This window comes from Eumetopias jubatus, unplaced genomic scaffold (assembly GCF_037043125.1).
Source record: "Eumetopias jubatus isolate StellerSeaLion01/CBP00866 unplaced genomic scaffold, mEumJub1_p1.0 scaffold_15, whole genome shotgun sequence".
NCBI lineage: Eukaryota > Metazoa > Chordata > Mammalia > Carnivora > Otariidae > Eumetopias > Eumetopias jubatus.
This window is the reverse complement of record NW_028274821.1, coordinates 61952407-61979277: the sequence shown is the minus strand read 5'-3', so window position 1 is coordinate 61979277 and position 26871 is coordinate 61952407. Positions and strand designations below refer to the sequence as shown.

At 47.5% G+C, this 26871-nt stretch overlaps 1 protein-coding gene across 1 annotated transcript; it reads right to left on the bottom strand.

The window, feature by feature from the left end:
- Window positions 1–16: 16 nt before the first annotated feature.
- Window positions 17–21136, bottom strand: NANS (N-acetylneuraminate synthase). The gene is made up of 6 exons (XM_028108825.2): window positions 20928–21136; window positions 17206–17421; window positions 5233–5332; window positions 4272–4426; window positions 1555–1821; window positions 17–247 (listed from the first exon to the last, which is right to left on the bottom strand). The coding sequence occupies exons 1-6, from the start codon at window positions 21057–21059 to the stop codon at window positions 38–40; spliced, it is 1080 nt and encodes a 359-aa protein (XP_027964626.1). The 5' UTR covers window positions 21060–21136; the 3' UTR covers window positions 17–37.
- Between the last annotated feature and the right edge of the window lie 5735 nt (window positions 21137–26871).

The window sequence follows — 26871 nt, the reverse complement described above, 5'->3', positions numbered from 1 at the left end:
AGTACTAGCAAGGCAATTCAGAGAATGGCACTTTATTTTAAGACTTGATTTTCTTGCCATGATTTTCTACCGATTCTTCCATGATGGTGTCGTCTTCTTCGACAGTGACCAGGACCTTCTTGCCCACCAGACTAAAGATGTCTTCAGGAGGGTAGCCTTTGGGCTCACCCACCTTTACCGTGAGCATGTCCAATGTTAAAACAGTGCCTTCTGGAATTTTCACTTTGGCCACCACGGACTTGCCCAGCTGTGGATAAAATTAAGACTCAGTGCCAGCTTCACAGAAGTTAGCTGGTTCATATTGTTTTATATCCAAGGTCCCTGACCAGTCTTCACAGGTACCCTGGGAGCAGGGACTCTGTTCTCCCCTCAGTGCCTAGAACAGTATCTCACACACAGCAGGGCCTTGGCCAACGTGGGGTGAACGGAGAGGCTCAGAGGAGGGGCCTCCGGATAAATGGCACAGGAAGGACTCACAAGACTGAGTATGCTGCTACTCAGAGGACAGGAAAGGGGACCATCTACAAAGGGGCAGACAGGACAGGCAGGGGAGGGGAATAAAAAGTACCGGAAGCTCATGACCAGCCTTTCTATGTCTTGTCCATAAATGCTGCTGAACAAATCAGTTTCACTCAACATCCTCCATGTAAGGGCCAATGAATCAATTCTAAAATTTTGTGCCAGGACCAAAGGTCTGCCAGTGGATGTTATCAGATGATGCATCAACCTGCTGTAGTTACTGTTTGCCCAGGAAGTCGGGAGGCTCAAAACCAAATTAAGGGCTCAGCTCTCCTTCTGCTCTTCTGGTGCAATTCCCTCCCCTTTTCCTCGACAAGGCAATTTGTTTCTTTTTACTATGATTTCCATTTCCTGGTACGTAGGCATCTTTAATTTGAGGGAAGCAATCCGGTCCTACTAGAATAAAAGGTGACAGCATTCCTCACACATGCCTGGTGTTTGGGCTCTGCCTCCACCCAGACAGCCAAAGCAGATCAGGAGTGCCTGCACTCCTACCAGCCCCAGAGCGCCTGGCTCTGTGACCAGAGGCCAAGACAGGTCTAGAAGCCCAGATGGTCAGCAAGGCAGGAAGTGTTCCTTGGCCTCACCATCCCATCTGTCTGAAGGTCAATGCTGCACAGCTCCCACTGCTCCCGGGGGAAGGCTTGCGTCGTCCCCCACCAACCCTGGAGACAACCCACTGCCCCGCCCACCCGGGGCCTCCTCTGCTTCCGGATTCCTCGACGTATCACAGGCCCTTCTCCCACTGCCTCACGGAACCCCTCTGCCTAACTGTTTCTCAAGGCTTACCTACTCCAAGGGAGTAGGACTTCACCACCCAAGTGTCTCACAAGACTATCCCTGGCCCCTGACAGCCCCTGGAGTCTAGAGCACTAGAGCCAAAGGTTTCAGAGGCTAGGGGGGAAACTGCAACAGGGTCCTAGGAGGCCGCAGAAACTGCTGACGCTCCCTTAAGTGACATGCTTCTCCCGCTGCTAACCTAAGCCCAGACTCCGAGGGTCAGCGTGGCCTCCGGCAGGGTGGCGCAGAACCCACCTTCTCGTTGCAGGCAATCTCACAGGGCAGCAGCTGCTTTCTCGGGGAGCCCATGGCCCTTTCCACAAGGCGCACGGACTGCACCAGCTCGGCCAGCTCTGCAGGTTCCAGTGAAGCCGAGTGGTCACTCCCCTTCCAGGTCTTGTCCAAAGTTATGTGACGCTCCAGCACCTTGGCGCCCAGAGCCACCGCGGCCACAGATATCGCTATGCCTGTTTCGTGCCCAGAATACCCTATGGGGATGTCAGGAAAGAGCTTCTGATATTCCTTTAAAATAGAAAGAAAAAAAAAAAAAAGAAAGAAAAACGGCTAAATATTGTGGCACTTTATGCACACAATGCAGACTCAGGCAGACCTCAGATGGAGTCCCAGTTTGGCCTCTCACTGTTTGTGCAACTACAGGCAAGAAGCTGAGGCTCTCTGAGCTTCTCCTTCCTGGCATAATACTGGTACCTGTCCAGGGCTGCTCCAATTGCAAGAAAAGCACTCAGCACACTGGAATGCTCCAAAAACAACAGCTACTGTTAGCAAGAATGCACCCCTAAGAGTGCTTCACACGGCACAAACCACCAGGAGTAACAACAGAACTATAACCAAATGCCTAAACTCATTCAAAAAGCATCTGTCACATTTAATTAGCCTGAGCTGCTGAAAGCAAGCATGCTGTACGCAAAATATCATCATCAATAATATATACAGCCCAATCTCGAAATAATAACTTTGGTGGAAATGCTAAATAATTAACTAATCTGTGATCTATAATTCACTGAAGGCAAGAAAAGACATCCGTCAAGAGAGTCTTGTCATTGAGGGGGACCAGAAAGCTTAAGTGTAGCAGAAAGACCCAGATGGGGTTTCATAAAAGATTAGGACAGCTGATTGGCAAAGTCCCTGAAAACCAGGCCGGAGGGCGCATAATGGACAAAGGAATGCAGGCTGCAGGGTCAAACTGCTGGAATATGGGTGGGCGGGCGACCCTCACTGTGCTGCAGTATCAGGAGAGGACAGGACATTCTCACCCTGGGTAAGAATGAAGAAAAAGGGGGACCATCTCCACAGAAAGAAAATCAAGGAAAATATCTGGAGTCACATAAGGCAAATTGTTGATGATCGTAATCTCTGTGGGATGAGATTACAGAGAATGTTTACTTTCTGTATTTCAGAGCTATTTGAGTTTTAAAAAAAGAAATGTTTAAATTTTTAAAATGACATGATTTAGAGATGAGCTAGAAATAGAGAAAAAGCTACCACCTGGGAGAGACACAGTTTGAGTAAAAAGGTAGCAGTGTCAGTTTTCAAAAACTAATTTTTTTTAACTTAAATATGAAGACTGTGTAGCAACATATACAAAAGCTTACACTATCGTGGGAAAAAAACCCCAGAATGTCAAAATACCAAAAGCAAAATGTAAAAGAAAACTGGTTAATTGCGATACCAGGATTATGTGTCTGTGTGTATTTAGAATTTCACTACTGTAACTACAGTGGTTTTGTAGGATAATTACATATACATATTTCTAATTAAGTTAAGCTTCAGGTGCTACCAGAAGAAAGGGATGGAGGTGGCCTGAGACAACAAGAGACAAAGGATTCTAGTCCCAGCTTTGCCACCAAACTGCTGTGAGATCTCAGGCAAGTAAGGCCTTTTCCCTGTGGAACTGCATTTTGCCATCTGTGAAATGACTGAGGTGGAGCAGACAAAATCTGGCGGGAGAGAAAGCTCCCTCAAGGCTGTCACGGTAACCACTTTGAGTCTCATGGAGGCTCAGAACTACAGGCAAAATATAACAGAGCTGGCAAATAGCAGAGAGCAGGAAAAGCCAGACGTTTCAAGGTCTCCTGCAATTCAGTATGAAGAAAACCTGACAGTTATTTGTATACCAGTGACCTTACCACCCTTATTCACAGTAGCCAGAAGGTAGAAGCATCCCAAATGCCCATCGACGGAGGGACGGGCAAACAACATGCAGTACATACACACAATGGAGTAAGGAACGAAATCCTGGCATGCGCTACAATGTGGGGGAGACTTGCACAGTGTAAGTGGGAGAAGACAGACACAAAGGACACAGAGTGTGGGATTCCACCTCTACGAGGCCTCTAGAGGGGTCAGATTCATGGAGACAGAAAGCAGAATGGTGGCTGCCGGGGTGAGGGGAATGGGGAGTCAAGTGTTTAATGGGAACAGAGTGTCAGTTTGGGAGGATGGAAACATTCTGGAGACCAATGGTGGTGATGGTCGCACAGCCGTGTAAATGTTCTTAATGCCACTGAAGTGTACATCTAAAAATGGTTAAAATGGTAAATCTTCTATTTTACCACACACACACACACACACACACACACACACATATACAGGAGACAACATACTAAGAAAGGATATGAACCAGCAATTCACAGAAAAGGGACCTCTAATGGCCAATACACATAGTACAGAAAATGTATACAGACAATTACAAGAGCTCACACCTTAAATCTCAAAGTAGGAAGAGTGTAAGATTGGTTTTAAGAAAAATTAATTTACAATCACCCTCTTTAGAATGTGATTCCTTAACTGCACAGCTGGTTCTAATTTGATTGTCAGTGGATGTTCAGATTACATGAAGCATGTCAAGATTGGTTAGAATTTTGGCTACAAGAACAGCCCCAGCTTTCCCACAGGAAATGGCTCAAGAAACGCCATTTTGCTGTGGCCAGATCAGACAATGGCCTGCTCACCGTGATGACGCGCAGGTTGACGTCCTCGGGGGGGAGCGGATATGCACTGGTGCACTGGAGGAAGCAGAAGTTGGGGTTGAGGGGCTTCACAATCTGATAGACTTGCTTCATGGTGTCCATCGACTGCATCCCGCTGGAGATCACCATTGGGCGGCCTGAGTGACCCAACACCAACACCATCATCACTTTCTCTTTAGGGGTTCTGACTCTCCCTCAAGCATCATAACCCAATTGCTGGTCTCATCATTCAGATGAACTCCACAGGCATCTCTCAGACACTGTGCCAGCCACTGTGGGGGAAGAGGGGAGCTTGGTGGACTCCTGCCCTCGACTCTGAGGAAATGCAGTATTATTGTTTAGCGAAGTGAGCTGAATTCAGGAGGCAGAGGAATTTCACACTCCCCGGAGAAAGATGAGCATCTCATTGGATGAAGAGGCTGCACAAGTGGTAGGGTCAGCACGGCCCCGCACTCAAGGGCATGAGTAAATGTGAGGCTGCCGCCTCCCAGCTATGTGGTCTTGCATGCCTCATCTATGAACTAAGTATAAAGCACCATAATCATATAACCTGCTTCAGTCCCAGGGTTGTGAGGAGGGTCAAATGAGATGATTCATGTTACAAAACCACTTACAAACTGTAATATGCAGAGATTAGATATTATACTATACGTATAGACTATTTCTCAAAGTCAAAACTTTCTCTAAGAAGTTTTATATATACTGCCATGTCCTCGATTTCATAGAAATAAAAATAAAATAATCTTTAATTTAAAAGGTTCTTATAAAAACTGACTTATCCTTCATTTCTTTCAAGTCAGCACATGGAAAAATAGAAGTAATGCTAACTGAAAAGAGGTTTCTAATGTCTGTCTTCAAGAGACTCCTTTAGTGGGCTCTATTAAAGGAGTAAAAATGGGAAGATTTGGACTTCCTCATTTTAGGGCAAAAATTAAACACTTACCTTTTTTGGCTGTCTTCTCCAGATAAGGAAAATTATTAGTGTCTCCAGATCCAACTTTGAAAAATGGAACATTCAGCTCATGCAGAAACTCAACTGCCATCTATAAAAATCAAAGAGGGAGCTCTTTTTCACCACTGTTCAAAATCATTGTCCTTAAGTCAGGCGAGGAGCCACAAACAAACAGAAAAACCCCTCCTTTTGCCCAGCCAGAAGGACTCTCGCAACAACCTGAAAGCAGGGAAAGATGTGTTATATCAGTCATTTCATTCAGATTCAAACTTTCATTCATAGCCCCCCGTCCATTTGTCCAACAAACACTGCATGCTGGCCTGTCCTGGCTTCGAGGTCCACAAAAGAATCAGACCCCAGGCCAGACCTTCCTTCCCAAGGAGCCCAGGGCCCCATCACAAAAGGGTCAGGACCTAATCTTGATTCAGAAAACCAGGTGGTGAGAAAGTGAATGTTCCTCAAAGGCCTTACCCTTTACTCAAAACCAAACAGCCAGGAAAAGAGGCCATTGCAACCTTGGCCACAAGTGGAAAAAAAGGAGCACTTTATGGCCCAACCCTGACACAGTGATCCACAGCTGGCAGGGCCCATCAAACCCAAACCCTCGCAGCCCCCAAACCACGCAGCCTACAGGGAAAACAAACCTTGTTCACTTTTTTAAGATTTTATTTATTAGAGAGAGAGCATGGGCACACATGAGAGAGAGGGCAGGGGCAGAGGGAGAAGCAGACTCCCCGCCGAGCAGGGAGCCCGATGCGGGACTCCATCCCAGGACCCCGGGATCATGACCTGAGCCGAAGGCAGACGCTTAACCAACTGAGCCACCCAGGCGCCCCTTGTTCACTTTTTTTTTTTTTTGGCATGACATCACTGCTCATGGTTACCTGTCGAGGGCCCCTCACCATCCTTCACCTCCACCAGGGTTTCACTAAGACTCAGGATCAGGAAATTGGCAGGGGTCAACAAACGTAACAGAACCAGTGGGCTACAGGTTTTAAGAGTAAACTCTCAGCTTGTTATCAAATTACAAAAACCCCCAAAACTACCTTTTATTACTATTTTTTAAAAATTGGAGTTGGAAATGAGAAGTGGGAAGAATCAAGGTCTCAGAATGTTTCCAAATATTTAAGTTCAATCTATTGGAAAATGCTGCCCGGGTTTCAGAAGTAGGTTTGGAAGGCCTGATCGGCAGGATCACTGCTTCTCCCACTTTAATGCGGTACAGTGCTCTCCCAGGGAGCTTGCTCAAATGCAACGCAAATTCTGACTCTGCTGGGTGAGGGTGGGGCCTGCAGGTCTGTGTTTCTCTTAAGTTCCTGGGTAATACCACCACTGCTGCGCTGTGAATCCTATTTTGTAAGGAAGCTAGGTCACCATGCCTGGAAACCCAGAGGGCACAGCGGTGGCGAGGAACAGTATGAGAAGGTCACTCCACCAGCAGGCTCTTTAAATCAACCCGCTGCTGCCTGAGCTTCCTTCCATCTTGCCCGCAGGGGATAAGCTACTCCAGTCACTGGCTGCACTCAGAGACCCACTTTCCTCCTATGTAAATCCTCTAGTATCATGAAGGCTACAGCTGCCAGAGAGCCACACTCAGTGGGTAACAAGCCAGTGAACAGTTCACAGACAGTTCACAAGCCCCTGGGTCCAAGAGACACCGTCCAGCGTGGCCCGAGTGCCCCTTACTCCCGGGCCTGCTAAGCTGCCTTCGCTGCAGTTCTCGTGGTCTTCCCTGGGCGGGATTTCTCCCTCTCCTTTCTTGTCCCCTCTGTACCGTTCTCTCTCACGTCTCCTGTTGATGTGTCTCTCACACTGTAAGCCGGCCCTAAGATGGAAGTGAAAACATTCCTTCTAATGGGTTTATCGAACAAAGTCGACTTCTCCCACTTTTCTCATTCTGTCTGGCAGATGGAGAGTGTTTTCTACTGTCAGAGGGCAAACCCTGTGCTGAGTTTTCTTCCTTACAATGTTCAACTCCAGAGAGAAGGGGCTCGTGATGGCAAAGTCCCCAAGGGCATGAACAGGAGAGGCACAGGGCGAGCAAGAGCAAGGAGGGACCAAATGCAGGAGAAACACTGTGCAGAAGTTCACCTACAAGGGCTGGAAAATCTGCATGGAATTCTAGAGTTTTCAAGTGAGGAAAACGGGGCCAGTTCCTCTCCTAAGGGAAAGGGGCCTGTTCCCAGTCCACCCCGGAGAGCCAGCCCCACCTAGCAGCCATTCCCAACACTGCCGCTTTGGATGAATCTCTGCAGAGGGTGCCAACTGCAGTAATGGGGCGGATCCTAGGCTGTACTGCCGTGCCCAGGGCCCCTCAGGCTGGGTCAGCACCAGTGGCCCCCCGTTCTCCACGGACTCCCTGGCCTCCCCTAGGCCTGCCCACCCCGCTGTCCACCCCTCTTCCATGTAGGGGTACCGTGCAGCCGGGCAGCCTCACAATTCTCCCCCCTCCCACCTCCCCCAGCACAGAGGCTTTCAGCCTGACAGGAAGCGCCGACAGGACCCTCCCCGCGCATCCACTGGCTTACACCCGCAGGCAGGGGCCCACCGGCAGCCCGGGCTGGTGAAATGCTGCACTGCCAGAGCTCCCTCCTCCAGTGTCCCAATACACACACTTGTCTGGCCTTTTTTTTTTTTTTCATCCCAGTGTTTTCCAAACTTACTCAACTCAGAACCCTTGTTTATTAGGGGGAAGCGGGTGAGGAAGAGGCTTTATTAGTAATAATTGGTAGTAATTATTAACTAATGAGGATCAACAATGTGTGTCCACAGAACCCCCTTTCCGTATCCCGGCCCACTGATCTGAGGGGTAAAAGCAGCAAGAAGAGGAGCTGGGATTTTTCTAAAGCCCCTTCCCCCTCCCCTCAGTGTTTGAGATCCTGTGGAAAAGGAAAGAGAAGGCCGCAGTGATGAGCAGGGGAGAACACAGGGTGCTGGAGAGCTGCCCAGCGTGAGGGAAGGAGGAAGGGGAAAGCACAGGCCAGGAGAGTCCGGGTGGCCCAGCCGGAGCACACCACGGCTTGGGTACAGGGCACCCTGCTAGCGGGGGCGGCAAAGGAAAGAAGAGAGGAGGAAAGAGGGCACCCCAAAGGGCAGCTCTGCTAGGGCAGGACACCTGTGTGTGGGGGCAGCACGTTCCACAGGGGCCACCTCGATGGTCATGGCCTCCATCTGCTTTCTCAACAGAACTCTCCATTTAGACCAAAGGAACTCTGCTCATTTCAGCCCCGCTGCAGGTGCCTCTCTGCAAGCTTTGACCAGGTGCCCTGGTAGTTCTGTCAGCCTTGATAAAATTCCACCACACTGTAACCTTTCCTCAGCATACGAAGAACACCCTAGGACAGCGCACGCAGTGGAGAAAAATGAAGCACTCGATAAATGGCTACCGTCCACAAGGAAGTTAGGGTGGGTAAATACTCAGAGCCACCTGCCAGGTAAACACAGAACAAGGGGCCAACCCACTTCCAATCGCCGGGCAGACAGGACATGCTGGTTCAGAAAAGGGACCGGGCCAGCAAATTAACTCTTGTAAAGGCTCTTAAGAACGCCTTTCCCCTCGCTGCCTAAGCCCGGGTCAGCTAGGAGGATACTTGGGAACAAACAGCATTCCTAGGACAGAGACGCCGCCCTGTCCAGACAGCGTGAGGCAAAACAACTCCAAAGGGCTCTGAATAACAGAAGAGCTATCATCCGGTGGATGCAGATCTTGCACGGCCCTCACACCCAACCCCTCCCCATAGCCAAGTGGGCTGGGCATCTTTATTATCCTGTTTTTACAGATGGGACACCTGGGGTTCAAAAAGGTTACGTGGTGCGCCTGAACCCACAAAGGGTCAGCACCAGAACCCGAACTCAGAGAGTGTGGCCGCAGAGCATGTGGCACACCCCACACAGCAGGGCTTCCTGGGGAGCAGAGGGAAAGGCACCAAAGGGTAAGGCCAAGAGGCAGACCCCGAGCACCACCACCCAGGCTCTCCTCCATCTCCCAGCTGCTCCTGCTTCTACCCCAAAGCCACCTGGGAGTGAATGACCTAAACAAGTGACCTTTCCTAAGCACGCCTCACAGATGCAAGGAGGTGCCCTCTCTCCTTCAGAGTCCACATCCAGGAGCTCAGGTGCCTAGCAGCATGGGCTGAGAAGGAAAGCCCTCATTCCGGATGCAAGTGGCCTTAGTCGTATCTTCCCTGGCTCTGCATCGGAGCTGGGAGAGAGCCTCTGGACAGCAGCTTACACAAAAGGAAACGGAGGCCCAGGGAGGGAAGGGACTCACCAAGCTCACACCGAGATCAACTCAGAGCAGAGTCAGGGCAAGAAGCCAGATGTCCTGACGCTCGGCCCAGGTTGCCCTCCTTAACTGTAGCTAATGTTCGCTCAGCAACAGCTGTGTGCTATGCTTTATGTCAGTAATCACGGATAATCCTCACAACCTTGCAAGATGGGTTCAGGTACTAACCCTGCTCTGCAGGTGAACAAACAGAAGCAGAAAGAGGTTGAACGACCTCCACATGGACTCAGAATCTGACCCCAGAGTCCTCGAGCTTAACTGTGAAACCATACAGCCTGGGTGTGCACCATTCAGCTTGGGGCTCCCAAGGTTTGGGTGTTCACACTCTTAAAAATGACTATGGACTCTACAGGGTTTTTGTTTATATAGGTTCTATCTACCCATATTTACGGAATTAAAATTAAAACTAAGGGATTTGTAGGTTTTTTAACTTTGAAGTTTTTATTTTGAGATAATTATAGTTTGACATGAAGCTGTAAGAAATAATACAGAGAGGGGCGCCTGGGTGGCTCAGTTGGTTGAGCGACTGCCTTCGGCTCAGGTCATGATCCCGGAGTCCTGGGATCGAGTCCTGCATCCGGCTCCCGGCTCAGCGGGGAGCCTGCTTCTCCCTCTGACCCTCTCCCCTCTCATGCTGTTTCTCACTCGCTCTCAAATAAATAAATATCGTTAAAAAAAAATAATAGAGAGAGATCCTCTGTACCCTTCAGCCAGCTCCCCCCTATGGTGACACCTTGCAAAACTAGAGTACGAAATCACAACTGGGAAAGTGACGTTGACAAAGTCTATGACCCGATTCAGGTATCATCGTTTCTACATGTACTCCTTTGTGTGGGAGTGCATCTAATTCCATGCAGTCTGACCAGATGCACAGACCGGCGACTACCAGAGTCACAATACAAAACTATGCCATCACTCCAAGGCTTTATAGCCACATCCACTCGCCTCCCTTCCTGTCCTTAACCACTGACAACCATTCATCTGTTCTCCAACTCTGTAATTTTGTCATTTCAAGACTGCTATATAAACTCAACGGTATAGTACACAACCTTCTGAGGCTGACTTTTTCACTCAATATAATACCCTGGAGAGCCCTCCAAGCTGCAGCATGTATCAGCAGTTCACTCCTTTTTATGGCTGGAATCGTTCACCTGCTAGAGAACTCTCTGGGTTGTTCTAGTTTGGGGGCTATTACAAATAAAGTTGTCATGGACCTGCATGTACAGGGTTTTGTGTGAATTTTAAGTTTTCATTTCTTTTGAGATAAATTACCAAATGATACCTGGCGGGCTACGTGCTGAGCACATGTCTAGTGTGTGGTGTTGTTTTTTTAGGTATGCAATAAATGGTTATTTTTTATTGAGCTATAACTGACACCTAACAGTGTATTAGTTTTGGGTGTACAACATGATTTGATATATATACTGTGAAAGGATTACCGTAAGTTCAGTTAACATCCATGCCCATAGGTGCAAAATTTTTGTGTGTGTGTCCAGTTTATAAGAAACTACCAGTATACCCTGAGTGAAATGTGATATGATACTGCATGTGAACTGTATTAAAATAAGGTTGTGTTTAGAAAAAGGAGAGTGCCCTATTATTCTGCAGAGTGATTATACCTTTCTACATTCCCACCAGCGGTGTATGAATGATCCATTTTCTCCGCATCCTTGCTACCATTTGGTGTTATCGTCTCTCTTTGTTTTCGCCAGAGTGATAGCTCTGGAGCAATACCACATTGTGGTTTAAAACTGAGAAATTTTTTTTAAAGATTTTATTTATTTATTTGAGAGAGAAAGCACGAATGGGAGGGCAGAGGGAGAGGGGGAGAGAATCTCAAGCAGACTCTGTGCTGAGCAAGGAGCCCGATGCAGGACTCGATCTCACAACCCTGAGGTCATGACCTGAGCCAAAACCAAGTCGGACACAACTGACTGTGCCACTCAGGCGCCCCTAAAACTGAGAAATTTTAGAACAGACAAGCACAAAAGAAAAAACATGAATTGGATGTCATTAAAACTAAAGATGTTTGTGCTTCCAAGAATACCATCAAAACGTGAAAAGACAACCCAGAGAATGGGAACCATTTCTGCAAATCATGTATCTGACTAGGGACTCATATCTGGAATATATAAAAACAAATAACCCAATTAAAAATTGGCAAAGGATCTGACATTCTTCCGAAGAAGCTATACAAATAGCAACAAGCACATGCAAAGATGCTCGACATCAGGGAAATATGAATCAAAACCACAATGAGATGCCATTTCACACTTGCTAGGACACCTAGAATCAGAAAGTCGGATCTTAACAAAGGTGAGGATGTGGAGAAACCTGGAAGCTCCTACACTGCTGGGAGGATTATAAACTGGTGTAGCCACTATGGAAAACGGTCTGGCAAGTGCTCAGAAGTTAAACACAGAGTTACCATATAGCCCCAAAAGATTAAAAACATGTCGGTACAAAACCTGTACCTGAACGTTCATGGAAGCATTATTCCTGCTAGCCAAAAAGTGGAAACAATCCAAATGTCCGTCAACTGATAAACGGGTAAATAAGATGTAGTATATCCGTACTAGTGACTGGCACTCGGGAGTAACGGGGGGCGAGGCACGTGCACAACACGGACGGACCTCGAACACATCACTACGTGAGAGGCCAGATACACAGGACCACACACTGTCTCAGTTTATATGCAATGTCTAGAAAAGGCAAATGTACACAGACAGGAAGCAGAGGAGCAGCTGCCTCGGGCTGGGGGGAACTGAGGTGACTGAAAAATGACTATGAATGGGTACATGGTAAAAATGTGAAGTCGACTGTGGTGACGGCCACCACAACTCTGAAGGTACTAAAAACAACTGAATTGTAAACTGTAATTGGTGAATTGTGTGGTCCATGACAGGAGTTGTTACTAAAATAAAAGAGCACGCAGCACACCTTTCCTTAGCCACTGCCAAGGGAATGATGTCATCACACACCACACAGCCTCTGGAAAACTCCACTATACACTTGGGACAGAATGACAGTGAAGAAGGCAAATCCCATTTGAGTATCACTATGAAAACAGTTTGGAGCTGGTGGATCTTCTGAAAGATCTCCATCCCCCCAGGGGTTCTCAGACCACACTTTGAGAACCACTGTCATACTCTTCCCATTACTCTCCTCTGTTATTGTTGCTTTCAGGTGTCACTGCTGTGGAATTCCCATGTGAGCTTTCTTCCACTTCCCCTTTCTTTGGTCAGGTTTTAGGAAAACCGTCCTGGGGAAGCAACTATGTGGTGGAGGATGGGGGAGTACTTACACCACTGAGGCTAATTATTTTTATTTTTTTATTTTATTTTTTGAGGATTTATTTACTGGGGCGCCTGGGTGGCTCAGTCGGTTAAGCGTCTGCCTTTGGCTCAGGTCATGATCCCAGGGCCCTGGGACCGAGCCCCGCATCGGGCTCCCTGCTCAGTGGGGAGCCTGCCTCTGCCTCTGCCTCTGCCCCACTCGTGTTCTCTCTCGCTCAAAGTCTGCTCTCTTTCTCTCAGAGAAAGAGACCGTGTGCTCCCTTTCTCTCTCTCAAAGAGAGACAGCGCATGCACACGCAAGCTGGGGAGAGGGAGAGGGAGAGAATCTCAAGCAGACTCCCCACTGAGTGCGAAGCTCAATGCAGGGCTCTATCTCACAACCCTGAGATCATGACCTGAGCCAAAATCAAGAGTCAGATGCTTAACTGACTGAGCCACCCAGGCGCCCTGAGACTAATTATTTTTAACCAACAGGTCAGGACTTAGTCCTCCAATGAGAGTACTTCTCAAATCTGTTATTCTGGGAAAGGCTGTATGCCTATTCCAAAGACAACACTAGAGATCCAGAATACTGGCATAAATCTTTGGAAATTCTCTCCAGAGCTTTGCGGGCCCTGTCTCGTTACTGACTCATTACTAAGCCAATCAGGCCAAAAGCTTCACATTTATTTGGCACAAGAAGGATCAGTAGTTTCCCAAACCCAAACCTGCCCTCTGAGGACAAGGGCTTGGCTGTCTCTGAGCGCTTGAGTTCTAGAGGATTGCCAAAGAGCAATACCAAAATGCTGTGAACTCACAGTACATGAAACAAGTACATGATGAAAACAAATGTCACTTTCTAGGTGTGATCTTCCTTCACCGAGGCACTGACTCAGGATGTACTAAGATCAGGATGTACTAAGTGCCAGGATCTGGGTTCACAGTGAACACACAGACAGGGTCCTATCTTGAGACATGTACTTTACATAGATGGTCTCACCTGCTCCAGAAGACAAGCCTGCAAGTTAGGTATTTTAATCAATGCCTTGCCCTTTCCCTAAGAGGAAACAGGCCCAGGGAGATGAAAGAAGAGTGTGGTCAGGAGGGCAGGGGTTAGCTGATTAGTGACTACTGACATCCTCCCTGTGAAATGGGGATAACTGTGCTCTTTGAAGAGGTTAAGAAGAGTAAATGAGTTGATATGTTTAAAACACTTAGCATAGGACTTGGTACATCATAAATACTCAAGAAATGTTAGTTAATGGTAGAACCAAAAACAACACCCAAATCTTTCAGATCCTAAAGCACATACTCCTTCCTCTTAAACTTTTTTGACTACAGATCCTTTAAGAATCTGATAAAAACCACTAATCCTGTCTTTTGTTTGGCTGCTTCATTTATTCCTTCAACAAATGTCTCCCAACCACCGACTGCAGGCCAGGCACTGGGGATGCCGGGGATGCCGTGGGGCTAGCAGTCTGGGAGGGAGATGGGGTAGTTAACACACAATTACACAAGTAACGAGCACCAGGAGAACTTAACAGAAGGGGCCTGAACCAAGCTGGGGAACAAGAAGAATTCCCTGAGGAAGTGTTCTCTAAGCTAGGATCAGAAAAAAGCCCAGCAACCTCTTCAGGAACACTTTCCTCAAAAAATCTGTCTCCTAGTCCCCAGAGCAGCTCTTGGGCCCAGAAGCTCTCCAGCCACCAACATCAAGGTGGTAAAGAGCAAAGGGGAAGCCCAAAGGCTCTCTGAGCTCCACGAAGCCACACACACCTGGACTGATGCCCAGGCAGAGTTGTAGGACCGGAGAAAGCACACTGCACCTTCGAGACCCATATTTCCTAGCTATATGACTTTGTACAAACTTCCCGGCCCCTCTGAGCCTCCATTTCTTCATCTGCAGAGTGGGGCAGAGGAGGGATAAAATATATTTACTGTACGTGAAGATGCTCTGTAAGCAATAACATATAATTCAAAAGTAGGAAAGTATGATCATCAAATGCACAACTGGATCTGATGACTGTCATGCTTATGAAAGCTGTGAATTAAGGGCTGAATCTGTCCTACAGAACTGAGGCCTGGACTTGTTGTCTCCCAAAGATGCCTAGGTTCTCTGCCTCCCTGCCCCTGTTAAAACTACCAACAGCCTAGACTAGACTTATGTTTCTTTTCAACTCAACTTACATATTTTGAGATTGGATCAGGGACACAAACGGTCAAGGAGGCCTACAGAATGAACTGGAATCGCTTCAAATATTCTGAATGCCCAAAAGCATTCCAAATGTTTCAAGGGCCATAAAAATGCTCGTAGGTTTCATCTAATGATCTATTTCTGCAAAGCTATCCTAAGAAACAACACAAAACACAGAAAAATGATGTTCATCTCAGCACTATTTATAAGCACAAAAAACTGAAGGAAACATTCATGCCCAAAAGTAGAGAAATGGTTAGGTACATTATAAATCCTCAAAAGAAGTATTTCATTGCTGGGGCGCCTGGGTAGCACAGTCAGTTAAGCATGTGACTCTTAGGTTCGGCTCAGGTCGTGATCTCGGGGAGTGAGATTGAGCCCCACGTCAGGTTCTGAGCTCAACAGAGTCTGCTTAAGTTTCTCTCTCCCTCTGCCCCCATACCCATGCACGTTCTCTCTCTCAAATAATATTAAAAAAAAGAAGAATTACATTGCTATTAAAAACTTTAAGCATAGGGCGTCTGGGTGGCTCAGTCAGTTGGGCAATCGACTCTTGCTTTCAGCTCAGGTTGTGATCTCAGGGTCGTGAGATCGAGCCCCACATCGGGCTTTGCACTGAGCTGAGTGTGGAGCCTGCTTCTCTCTCTTCTCTCCCTCTGCTCCTCCCCCCACTGCTCACTCAAGCCCATGCGCAAGCATGCAGGTGGTCTCTCTCAAAAGATAATAATAGGTGCACCTGGGTGGCTCAGCAGTTAAGCGTCTGCCTTCAGCTTAGGTCATGATCCCGGGGTCCTGGGATCGAGTCCTATGTCGGGCTCCCTACTCAGCAGAGAGTCTGCTTCTCCCTCTCCCCCGTGCTCATGCTCTCTAATAAATAAATAAAATCTTAAAAAAAAATAAAAAGATAAGGGGCACCTGGGTGGCTTAGTTGGTTAAGCAACTGCCTTTGGCTCAGGTCATGATCCTGGAGTCACAGGATCGAGTCCCGCATGGGGGGGGGGGGAGGGGGGGGAAAATCCCTGCTCAGCAGGGAGTCTGCTTCTCCCTCTGACCCTCCGCCCTCATTCTCTCTCTCACAAATAAAATCTTAAAAAAAAAAGTCTTTAAAAAAATAATAAAAGTTTAAAAAAAAAGGAACTAAAGTTGTGGGGACTTATATGTCTATTATAGCTCGGTAAAGGTGGAAAAAAAACCCAGATGTGGGTAAAAGCTTATGGCATAATGTTAAATGGGAAAATAATGCACAAAACTAAATATTCACAAATGTAGCAACCAGGCAATAAAACATGCACATAAAAGACTTCAGGAGGAAATCTATAAAAAGAACCACCAGGGCGCCTGAGTGGCTCAGTTGGTTGAGCGACTGCCTTCGGCTCAGGTCATGATCCTGGAGTCCCGGGATCGAGTCCCGCAACGGGCTCCCTGTTCAGCAGGGAGTCTGCTTCTCCCTCTGACCCTCCCCCCTCTCATGTTCTCTCTCTCTATCTCATTCTCTCTCTCAAATAAATAAATAAATCTTTAAAAAAAAAAAAAAGAACCACCATATAGGGATTACGGGTTAGTTTTTCCTGTTTCTAAACTTTCAGTGATATTTATTATTTTTACAATTGAAATTTTTACATTTGAAAAAGAGTACATGAAGGAATCTCAAAGAGGCAGGTCACAGAGCAGAAGGGCTGAACCCTTCCAGGACGTTAGCATGACATTCTGTGAGCTGCTCAGGATGACTACCAACACTCCCCACCCAAATCCACCAAGGCCACTCAGCAAGAGGCGGATCCCTATCAGAAGGGAGGTTTCCTGATCCCTCGTCCAGGCCACTTTCCGCTGGGAGAAAACTGGTCCGATAGGGGTCTCCCACAAGCTTGAGGGACTCAGGGATGCCAGTGTGGCTGCCCCCTACTCCCAAAGACAGCTTGTCTGGAAACTTCTGGTACTCCTCTCACAAAAATCTCACTGGGCCTCTGCTCCTCCTGGCCTTCTATTTAGTTGGGCATTGATACAGTTAAAGTGATTGGGAACGCTAGGTCTAGAAAGCACAATAAAAGTCTCAAGTAAGCAATGGCTAGAGCTGACTCTAGGCCAAAAGCCACCAGGCCACCTGCTGTCCCCTAGCCTTTAAAATGAAACCAATAGCATCTACCACATTGTGTTGTGGGAATGGAGTGAGATGGTGCATTTAAAAGAGAGCAGCTCCCATGAGGACTCACCTCATCCATGCCGGAGGCAGTGAAGAAGATGCCAACCTCCTGGGCGTAGCTCTGCAGCTCCCTGTACTGGGCATGGCTGAACTCCAGGTGGCGCTTGTGCTCCCCGTACGTCTTCCCCCAGGAATGCTTAGAGGTATAGGGCCTCTCCAAAGCTTTCCGATTAAACTTGTACTCCAGCTCACTCTTCTGGAACTTGGCACAATCGGCCCCACACTCCTGCAACACACAACAGGGCTCCTTTCAATGACCTGTCGGGGATTCTCAGAGAAAGGGAAATGCTGGGACAACTCTCTGACATTAGTATCTTTAAAAATAAGGCTGACTGACAGAGGCAAAGAGGAAAAGGAGAAGCAAGAAAGTCTCAAAGAGAAGGCTAGGGATGGGGCTTCCCCCTCTTTTTCCCCCTTAAAATGCAAAAAGAAAAAAAAATTGGCACTTTTTTTCACTTTGTTTTATATTAAAAATAATTAAACATTTAAAGAAGATTTTAAGTTGGGTAACTCAGCAGAGGATAACAAAATGAGCACTGGTCCAGAATTGAGGGGAAGTCAGGATCTGACTCTCACTCCTGGATAAGTCACTCCCGCTCTCAGGACTCAGCATCTCCATCTCCATCAACAGCTGCTCTGGGCTCGCTCCAGGACCTGTACCGTTCTGAGGAGCCCCTCGTGGGGCAGGAAACAGACAACTCTGCTTTAGTTGTTCTGTACTTGTGCTTTTCAGCATGGCATCTCATTTGAACAAGAAGCTCTGGGGCAAAAAGTACACAAACAAGACTTAGAAAGGTCCAGGCTTTACTGAACAGAAGCTATAACATAAAAGCTGGATTGTCCAGCTGTAAGAGCTATAATACGATTGCCACTCAACCCCCAATCTCTCAAAACTGCTTTTAAAAGCCACTCGATAGAAAGATGGAGGAAAACCCTCTAAAGTCTCTGGCTCGCTGACATTTCTGTAGACAGAGTTATTCATGCTGCTAAAAACCTCACTTCCAGAAATATCTGTGCTAACAGTGCTCCTCCCACTCCCAGAAAGACCACAGGATGGCATGGTCAGGAGTTTAAAGAACATGAGAAGTGGGGGCGCCTGGGTGGCTCAGTCGTTAAGCGTCTGCCTTTGGCTCAGGTCATGATCTCAGGGTCCTGGGATCGAGCCCCATATCGGGCTCCCTGCTCAGAGGGAAACCTGCTTCTCCCTCTCCCACTCCCCCTGCTTGTGTTCCCTCTCTCGCTGTGTCTCTGTCAAATAAATAAAATCTCTAAAAAACAAAACAAAAAAAAGACATGAGAACTGAAAGTGACCTTGGGCAACAGCGTTCTCATTGTCTAGAGGAAGATCCCCAGGCCCAGAGTAACCTAAGCACCTTTGCACAGTGAGTCCCGGGCAGAGCTGGACAGATCGCTTTGCTAAGGCTGCCGAGCACCTGTCTCCTGGCCCATGACTGCCACCCGGATGCTGGCTACAGCAAGGCCTCCAGCAAACCAAGGGGGAGGCCTTCACAGGGCACTGCTTCCTGCTCCCTTTGCTTCTCAGCTCTAGCTCAAGGAGTGAAAGAGCCCGTCTGTTCTGGGCAAACCTTTCATTTACAGGAAGAAGATAAAAGTGAAGTAGCAGAAACTACTAAAGACAAGAGGTCAGGTTCTTCCTCTTCTTTCCTCAAACTGAGTGATTTCTCTATCTGTTTAATTCTATGGTGAACTCCAGGGTCAGAAAACACAATCACTGTCCCCGTTTTACTACAATGCTGATGGTTTCTTTGTTCAAGTATTTTTTTCTCTCTCCTGGCAAAAACAAAAAACAAACAAAAAAAACAAGCAGCAAAACTCCAGGATGGGCAAAGGCGTGATGCTCCCTTTGCAGCAAAATTTGGAAGTTAAAAGTATATTCAATTAATAAATCTCTAATTGTAATACATTTATAGTTGATATATATTACATAACTGTAATAATATATTTTGTAAGAAAATAAAAATAATTGAATGAACTCAACTTTTAATATTGCAAATAGATTCATTTCATTGTATGAGCTACTCTGAGTAAACATGGGAATGTGACTTTATTTGGCAACAAAGACTAAAAAAAATCCTAAAATACAAGGATTTCACAAGATTCCACTGCTTTAAGTTTAAAAACAAACACACACACACATTGTAAAATAAGTGAAACTGAAGCCTGAAGAGGAAAAGTCACCTGCCCAAGATTATTCAGCTAGTAAGTGGTATCTTCACACCAGGACAATGTTCTTTCCACTGTACCACAGGCTCAACCTCTTCAATCTCCTCCCCTCGCCCCAGAACCAGCCTCCAAAATTAAGAAAGAAAAAAAGCTTTGTTTCTCTGGCTTCAGTATCTGTGGGTACTTTTACAACCTCAGCATTCAGAGGTCGCACCTCCACAAACAGGTTGTTCCCAACTTAAGAGTAGGAATTTCCCCCCTTCTAGAAAACAATGTTACACGCAAAGGCTAGCACTCCCTGGTTAGGAGCAAAGCTCTGAAATCCAGTATTTACTGTGTGCCCTTCGGCAAGTCACTTCTCTGAGCCTTTAAAATGAAACCAGTAGCATCTACCACATTATGTTGTAGGAATGAAGTGAGATGGTGCACTTAAAGCATTTAGCCCATTTAGTGCAACTGTCACTCTTTAGCAGTATTTTTTATGATCCAGTAGGCTTCCCTAAAAGCAGAGTTAGTCCTGAAAGAAGATCAAGGTAAATACCTAATCACAATCGATGACATTAGGTGAACAGCTTTCACTGAAGGGAAGGGGGGAAAAAAACGATGGAGTGAGCCAGAAAAGAGCAAGAAACTTGGACAGTGACAATGCAATTCAATGGGAGCAGTGATAGGGGCCCAGCCTTGTGGGGAAGGACTGGAAAAAGCATCCAAGCAGACCTGTACATGAATACAGGTTTGAATAGAAATAAAACTTGCCAAGAGGGAGCACTGAATAGTCATAAACCTCCTATAGCTAAGAGCTAACATTTATTGAGTCCTCTCCAAGTACTGTGCTAAGAGCTTTACATAAGTCATCCCATTTGGTCCAACTCTGAGGTAAGTACTATCATCAATCCGATTTTCAAATGATGAAACTGAGGCTCACAGTGGTTAAGTAACCAGGCCAGGTTCACACAGCTTGCTAAGTGGTGGCGTCTGAATTTGAACCCAGAGCCCCGGCATTTTAACCGTTTCATTTTCCAAACACAAGGAATGGCAAGGAGAGACCCCAGCAACTTCCAGGAACTTCAGAACTTGCTGGAGTAATTCAAGGTCGCTGAAAGATGTCAGAAATGAAACATGATAGGCAGGAAGGAACCAGGTCATTAAGGTCCTGAAGGTCATGTTAAAGGGTTTCGACTCTACCCTTGGACAGAGGGGAACCACTGAAGGTTCGTGAGGCGGTACGACCTGATCAAACCTGTGTTTTAGGAAGATCATTCTGCCACCAGAAGGGGGCAAAGTTCGGGTTAGGCGGCACCTGCTGTAATGCAGACATGTGAGGAAGGTGGGGAGGGATGAGGAGGAGTCCAAAGATTTAGAAATGGTACAGGCGAGCTGGAGGCCAGGCCGCACGCCGGCTACCGAGAGAAGCAGAGGAAGGTGGTCCCGGTTCCCCACCGCAGGCTTTCCCGCGGCCCCGCCCCCCGGCCCGGGCCCCGCCTCCCGGCCCGGGCCCCGCCCCCCGGCTCTGGCCGGCCTCCTTTTCCTCGCGGTCTCTGCCCTCACCTTGGCCGTGCGGATCATGCGCTTGGCCACTTCTAGGTCGCCCTGGTGGTTCTGGCCGATCTCGGCAATGATGAAGCACGGGTGCTGCCCGCCCACCCAGCGCCCGGGACACAGCTCCAGCTCCAGCGGCATCGCGGCGGCTCGCGTGCCGACGCCCCACCGCCTGCCTCGAGTCCGGTCCGCAACCCAGTAGGGACTACACGCCGCGCTGGCCACGTCAGGTCCGCCACGTTAGCCGGCGGCCGCGCACCCAATCCGCGGACCCCAGCTCGCTCCCGCCAACCAATCGCGGCAGGGGGCGGGGCCTCCCGCGAGGCGGGCCGTGCGGCGGGACGAGGAAATCTAGCTCCGTTCTTTTCAGCTGGGCTTGTTTCCTGGCCGGGAAGGCGAGGCCGTTGATGGTCGCGGCCTTCCTGCTTCCCCCGTGAGCCAACATTCTAAGGGGAGTGGGAGAGGGAAGACGGCTGCCTTGGGCGTGAGGAGAGCGCGCCCTACGGTGTAATGGAAAAAATGGATTATGGAGTTGGAATTACAGAGCTGGTTTGAGCACAGGTCCTCCCACTAACTGGTTCTTGATCATGAATACGTTAGTCTTACTGAACGTTATTTTCCTTCTCCCCGAAATGGGAAAATTATATAGGTTCATGAGATGATGTATAGAAAACCCTGATCACGGTACTTAGCCTGTAGTAAGGTTTCAATAAGTGGTCTCCAGTCTTGTTACACGAGAGACAACGTGTTCAAAAAGTTCCACTGACTTGCCCAAAGCCATCCAGAAAGCCAAAGCAGAGCTGGGACCAGGACCCTGGTCTGCCTCCCAGTCTAGGGCTGTTGAAATACGCTGTTAGGTTGCAAAGTTCAGAAATAGAGGCAGTTTAAAGAAAAGAAAAAACACTGATTTCCAACTTGACTTACCAGAACTGATGAGCAAAGTAATAACAATAAGAGAAAGGCGGGGAGGAGGCATCTCTGGGTGGAAGGTGAGAAGAGTAGGGTTTGGACACGTTGGTATAAATATGCAGGTGAAACTGCCCACCAGGTAGGAGAAAAGGCAGGTCTGGGCCAGAGAGACACCTGAGCCATTCTGAGTGAGGACAAGACCAGGGATAGTTAGATCGCTGTAGGAGAGAGTGTGCAGTGGGATGAACAGCGTGGAGGAATGAGCTTGGGCAGCTGCCATGACAGGAATAGAGAAAAGAGACTAGAAGCAGGTGACAGAATCAGGGTGGTCTTGAGGTGGGGAGACCCACAAGGTCAGAGGCCCAGAGCAGTCCAGGAGAATAAGAAAGAAGAGACCAGTGGACTTGGGGATCAGGGAGCTGCTGGAAAGAGCAGATTTGTTGGCCAAGGGAAGTGAGGAAACAGAAGGGACAAAAATAGACCTTTTCTGGGGAACATTTGGTTGTTAAAAGCAGATGGAAAATGGATCCTGGGCTAGATGGGGTCCCAGAGTTGAGGGGTTCTGAAGAAGGGCATCTTTGGAGGCCAGGAGGAAGCAACCAAAGGAAAGAAGGGAATTGTAGCAGGGTTCACTAATCTGTTATATGTGGGTGTGCTAGACTGGATGGCACGTGCGTTCTGTCAAGTTTGACTGGCATTGGACATCTGAGGCTGAGCAAAAGACCCTGCCTGAGTCCAGAGAAAATTAAACCCAGCACTAAAGTAGCTCAGTGCTACTTGTGCTAAAGAAAACCATTATGGTTTTGAATAATTTGTGAATAAGTGAAAGTTAAGTTTAAAGGGAAAAAAAGGAAAAATCACATTTAAAATTACAACCAGGGGCATCTGGGTGGCTCAGGTGGTTAAGCATCTGACTCTTGATTTCGGCTCAAGTCATGATCTCAGGGTGGTGAGATTGAGCCCCGTCGGGCTCAGTGCCCAGTGTGGAGTCTACTTGAGATTCTCCCTCTCCCTTGCCCACCCCCCACCGGCTTGCGCTCACGCTCTCTCTCTAAATAAATAAATAAAACCTTATAAATAAATAAATAAAAATACAACTATCCCACAAAAGAAAGTTAGGCTGATGTTATTTATGATTAAATAAAAGCTTTCAGTAAATTAAAGTAGTGCTGTATCTTACTATAGAAGGGAGGAAAAGACACAATTTTCATTTCATGCTCATTCTTTTTTTAAAAGCCAGTTTCCAGTGCTTTCTGTTGCTTTTTCTGCTTGGATAATGAAGCCGTGCTCAATATGTAGAAATGGATGAGAGTAGGTGGGAAGGTCTTAAAAACAAAACCAACAAGGGATTTTTTTTTTTTCCTGGTATTGGCAGGAGAGGGTAAGGAAGAACTTAGTTTTAGAGAAACTACGGTAACTCAGAGTGCTGGGTCATGGGGATCAAGGTAGAGAGGGATGGAGACCCAGTTCCCAGACCTGAAACCCTTGGGTCTGAGGCCCCTGTGGTCAGCCCTACTATGCTAATCCCTTCCTTAAGTTGGTTCCTATAAAGCTTCCTATGACCTGGCACTCCTACCTAATCTTTTGCCATTCTGTGCTCTAGCTTTACTGAACTATTTTGAATTGCCCTGAAGGATCATGGTCTTTCACCTCCAGGCCTTGGCATAAAGCTTTGTCTGAGTCTGTGGGCTTCCCACTTCTCCACCTCCACCATACTGAGCCATGTCTGACCACCTTCTGGTCCATTAGTATAGAAGTCACTTCCTCTCAGAACCTTCTCTGATCTCCTCAACAATCTTCTCTGGGCTCCCATAAGACTCGTATTTGCCCACTTATCACCTTTTATGGTAACTGCCCCTTGTCTTGTCTGTCTTCCCTCTAGGCTGTGAACTTCTCTGGGTCAGGAACCATCTGGATCACCTACTCAGCACTAAACCCAGGGCAAAGCTTTAGGGATACCATGGTGAACAAGACAGACCATACCTCTGCCCTTAAGCTGCTTAGATCCTTGTAAGTGTCCCACAGGGCCAGGAGCTCCTTGAGAGCAGACCTGGACTGTTTCCTACTGTATCCCTCACACCAAGCACAGAACTTAGTATGTAATAGGTGCCAATAAATATTTGCTCAATGCACAAGTGCAGAAAAGGAAAAATGACAGTGAATACTGAGACATAACTGACTTCATATGTTTACTCAGGCCCCCTTCAATCTCTTAGGCAAACATGACTATTGCCCGAGTTGCTCTTGAAGTCAGCTTTCTGGTAAGTTCCTCTGAGGAAGAAGTGAATTGTTGATCCACCCAAGTTTCCCAGCCCCAGCTGCCAAGGACCTGCCATGATGTTAAGGGGCCAAGTTGTCTGATTCTCCCGAGTTTCTCAGTTGTTCCATTTACAGGCACCCTTGCTAGTCACACCCTCACCCACACCTACTTCCTGCTTCCTCAACCTTGGGCCTCATTCCTGTAACATAAACATCTTTTTCATACTGTCCCTGAGAAAATAAGCACACCATTACACCCTGGGTGCTCTGGAAGGTGAAAGTCAACTCATACTGACTCCATCGGAGGATTTTGACCTGTGTACACACCTTACCTGCCTCCATTTTCCAAACGGGACCTCACTCACCCAACAAATAATTCCTGAGCGCCTACTGTGTGTCAGGCACCGGGAATAAAGTGGGGAACAAAAGAGGATGGTCCTTTTCTGTAACCTCTAGTTTACAATAAAAGTAAACTATATTCACACATTGATATTGTTAAATAACAAGATTCAACCAAGTAAGTGTGAAGATCTAGGTGGCTTTATTAAATGATTTATGAATTGAGCGGCACCCCATCTAGCAAGTAGAGAGGCACTCTGAAGAACTGTACAAAATGGAAGGTTTTTATAGACAGAGGATGGGGGCAAGAAAGCTATTCACAAAAGAAAAGGATTGTTCCAGAGGAGTCTGTTTGCTAGGGGAAAAGATAAGGTATCCTAACCTGCAGAGTCCCTCATCTTTCTCTCTCTCTCTCTCTCTTTTTTTTAAGATTTTATTTATTTATTTGACACAGAGAGAGAACACGAGCAGGGGGAGCTGCAGGCAGAGGGCGAGGGAGAAGCAGGCTTCCCGCCGAGCAGGGAGCCCGATGCGGGGGCTCGATCCCAGGACCCTGGGATCATGACCTGAGCCGAAGGCAGACGCTTAACCGACTGAGCCACCCAGGCGCCCCATTCCCCCATCTTTCTTTGGGGTATGGAGAGGATCCAGGTGACAGAGTCATTGGCTCTGATGGAAAGAAAAAATTCCTGAATGACCTGTTAAGGCCACATTTCTGGGGGAGGTTGCAACTGCAATTAGCTTGGGTATTAAGCCCCAGTTTGGGAAGTGGGTCTAAGTGACACCATTTTGGGCCTGAGGTTTTCTTTTTTTAACAATATAAAATCATGAATTATAATAAGGACAATGATAGAAAACAAATTGAGTGCTGTGTTGAGACTAATAAGAGGAGCTCCTCTTCATGGGTAGTCGGGAAGAATCTTTCTGAAGAGTTGACATTTAAGCTGAACCCCCCATCCCAAATTCCTTCCAAATGAAAAAAGCACAGAGTTTGGAATAAGTCAGGCCTGGGTTCTCCCAGCTCTGTCCCTGCTGAGGAATTTCTCAACTTCCTATGACAGACAGGCAACCACCACCAGAGGGCAGTCGTCTGGACTGCGCAAGAAGCGGTGTGTGAGACCCCTAACACCCGGATTCTTGTCCCGCCCCGAGTGGAGACTTAGGGATGGGTCTCGTTCCTAAACTCTGGCAGGTACAGACCTGTGTACCTGCTGGGTATACGCCACTGCCTGTGGCCCGCTGGGACCTTGCCTACCCTCAGACTTCATCCTGATGGTCCATGCCTATCAGCAGCTGTATCTCCTCCTCACTCTGATAGGTCCTGCCCCACCCTACACCCACATTAGGAGAGCGGGCCTCTATGATGTATCTCCACCTGCTCTTCTCACCTTTAACTTCCAAGAGTCCCCAAAGCTTTAAGAACTTTACTTGGGGCGCCTGGGTGGCGCAGTTGTTAAGCGTCTGCCTTCCGCTCAGATCATGATTCCGGGGTGTTGGGATCGAGCCCGGCATCAGGCTCCCTGCTCCGTGGGAGGCCTGCTTCTCCCTCTCCCGCTCCCCCTGCTTGTGTTCCCTCTCTTGCTGTGTCTCTCTCTGTCAGATAAATAAATAAAATCTTTAAAAAAAAACAAACAAAAACAACTTCTCCCCTCACACTTAGAATTGCCGGCAATCTCATCTACTCAAAGGGCTTCAAGATCTCCTGTGTCCTCATGGGCAACTCCCAGACCCTCATCACCAGCCCAGACCGAGTTCTCTCCCTGGTTGTCCTCTCAGTTCACAACCATTTCTAAAAACAGTCCCAGTAGCTCAGAATGCCCCACAGCAACCCTGTCTCAACCATGTGATACTGCCAACCTGAAGCCAACCAAATGGATATACACATGTGTTAAAAGACAATATTCCAGGGCGCCTGGGTGGTGCAGTTGGTTAAGCAACTGCCTTCAGCTCAGGTCATGATCCTGGAGTCCCGGGATCGAATCCCGCATCGGGCTCCCTGCTCGGCGGGGAGTCTGCTTCTCCCTCTGACCCTACCCCCTCTCATGTGCTCTCTCTCCCAAATAAATAAATAAAATCTTTATTAAAAAAAGATAATATTCCAGCCAATAAGCACATGAAACTGCCACCAGAAAAATGCAAACCAAACCCACAATGAGATTCCACCTCACACTCATGAGGATGTCTAGAATCAGAAAGATAATACCAAGGACAGGGAGACATTGGCACCCTCGTACACTGCTGCTGGGGATGTAAAATGGTGCAGCTGCTTTGGAAACCAGGTGGCAGTTCCTCAAAAGGTTAACCATAGAGTAAACATTTGCACCAGCAATTCCACTCCTCGTATATACCCAAAGAGAAATGAAAGCATGTCTACACAAATATAAATGAAATGAATAAACAAAACGTAATATAGCTATAACATTCTTGGGTCTATTTTGCCCCATGG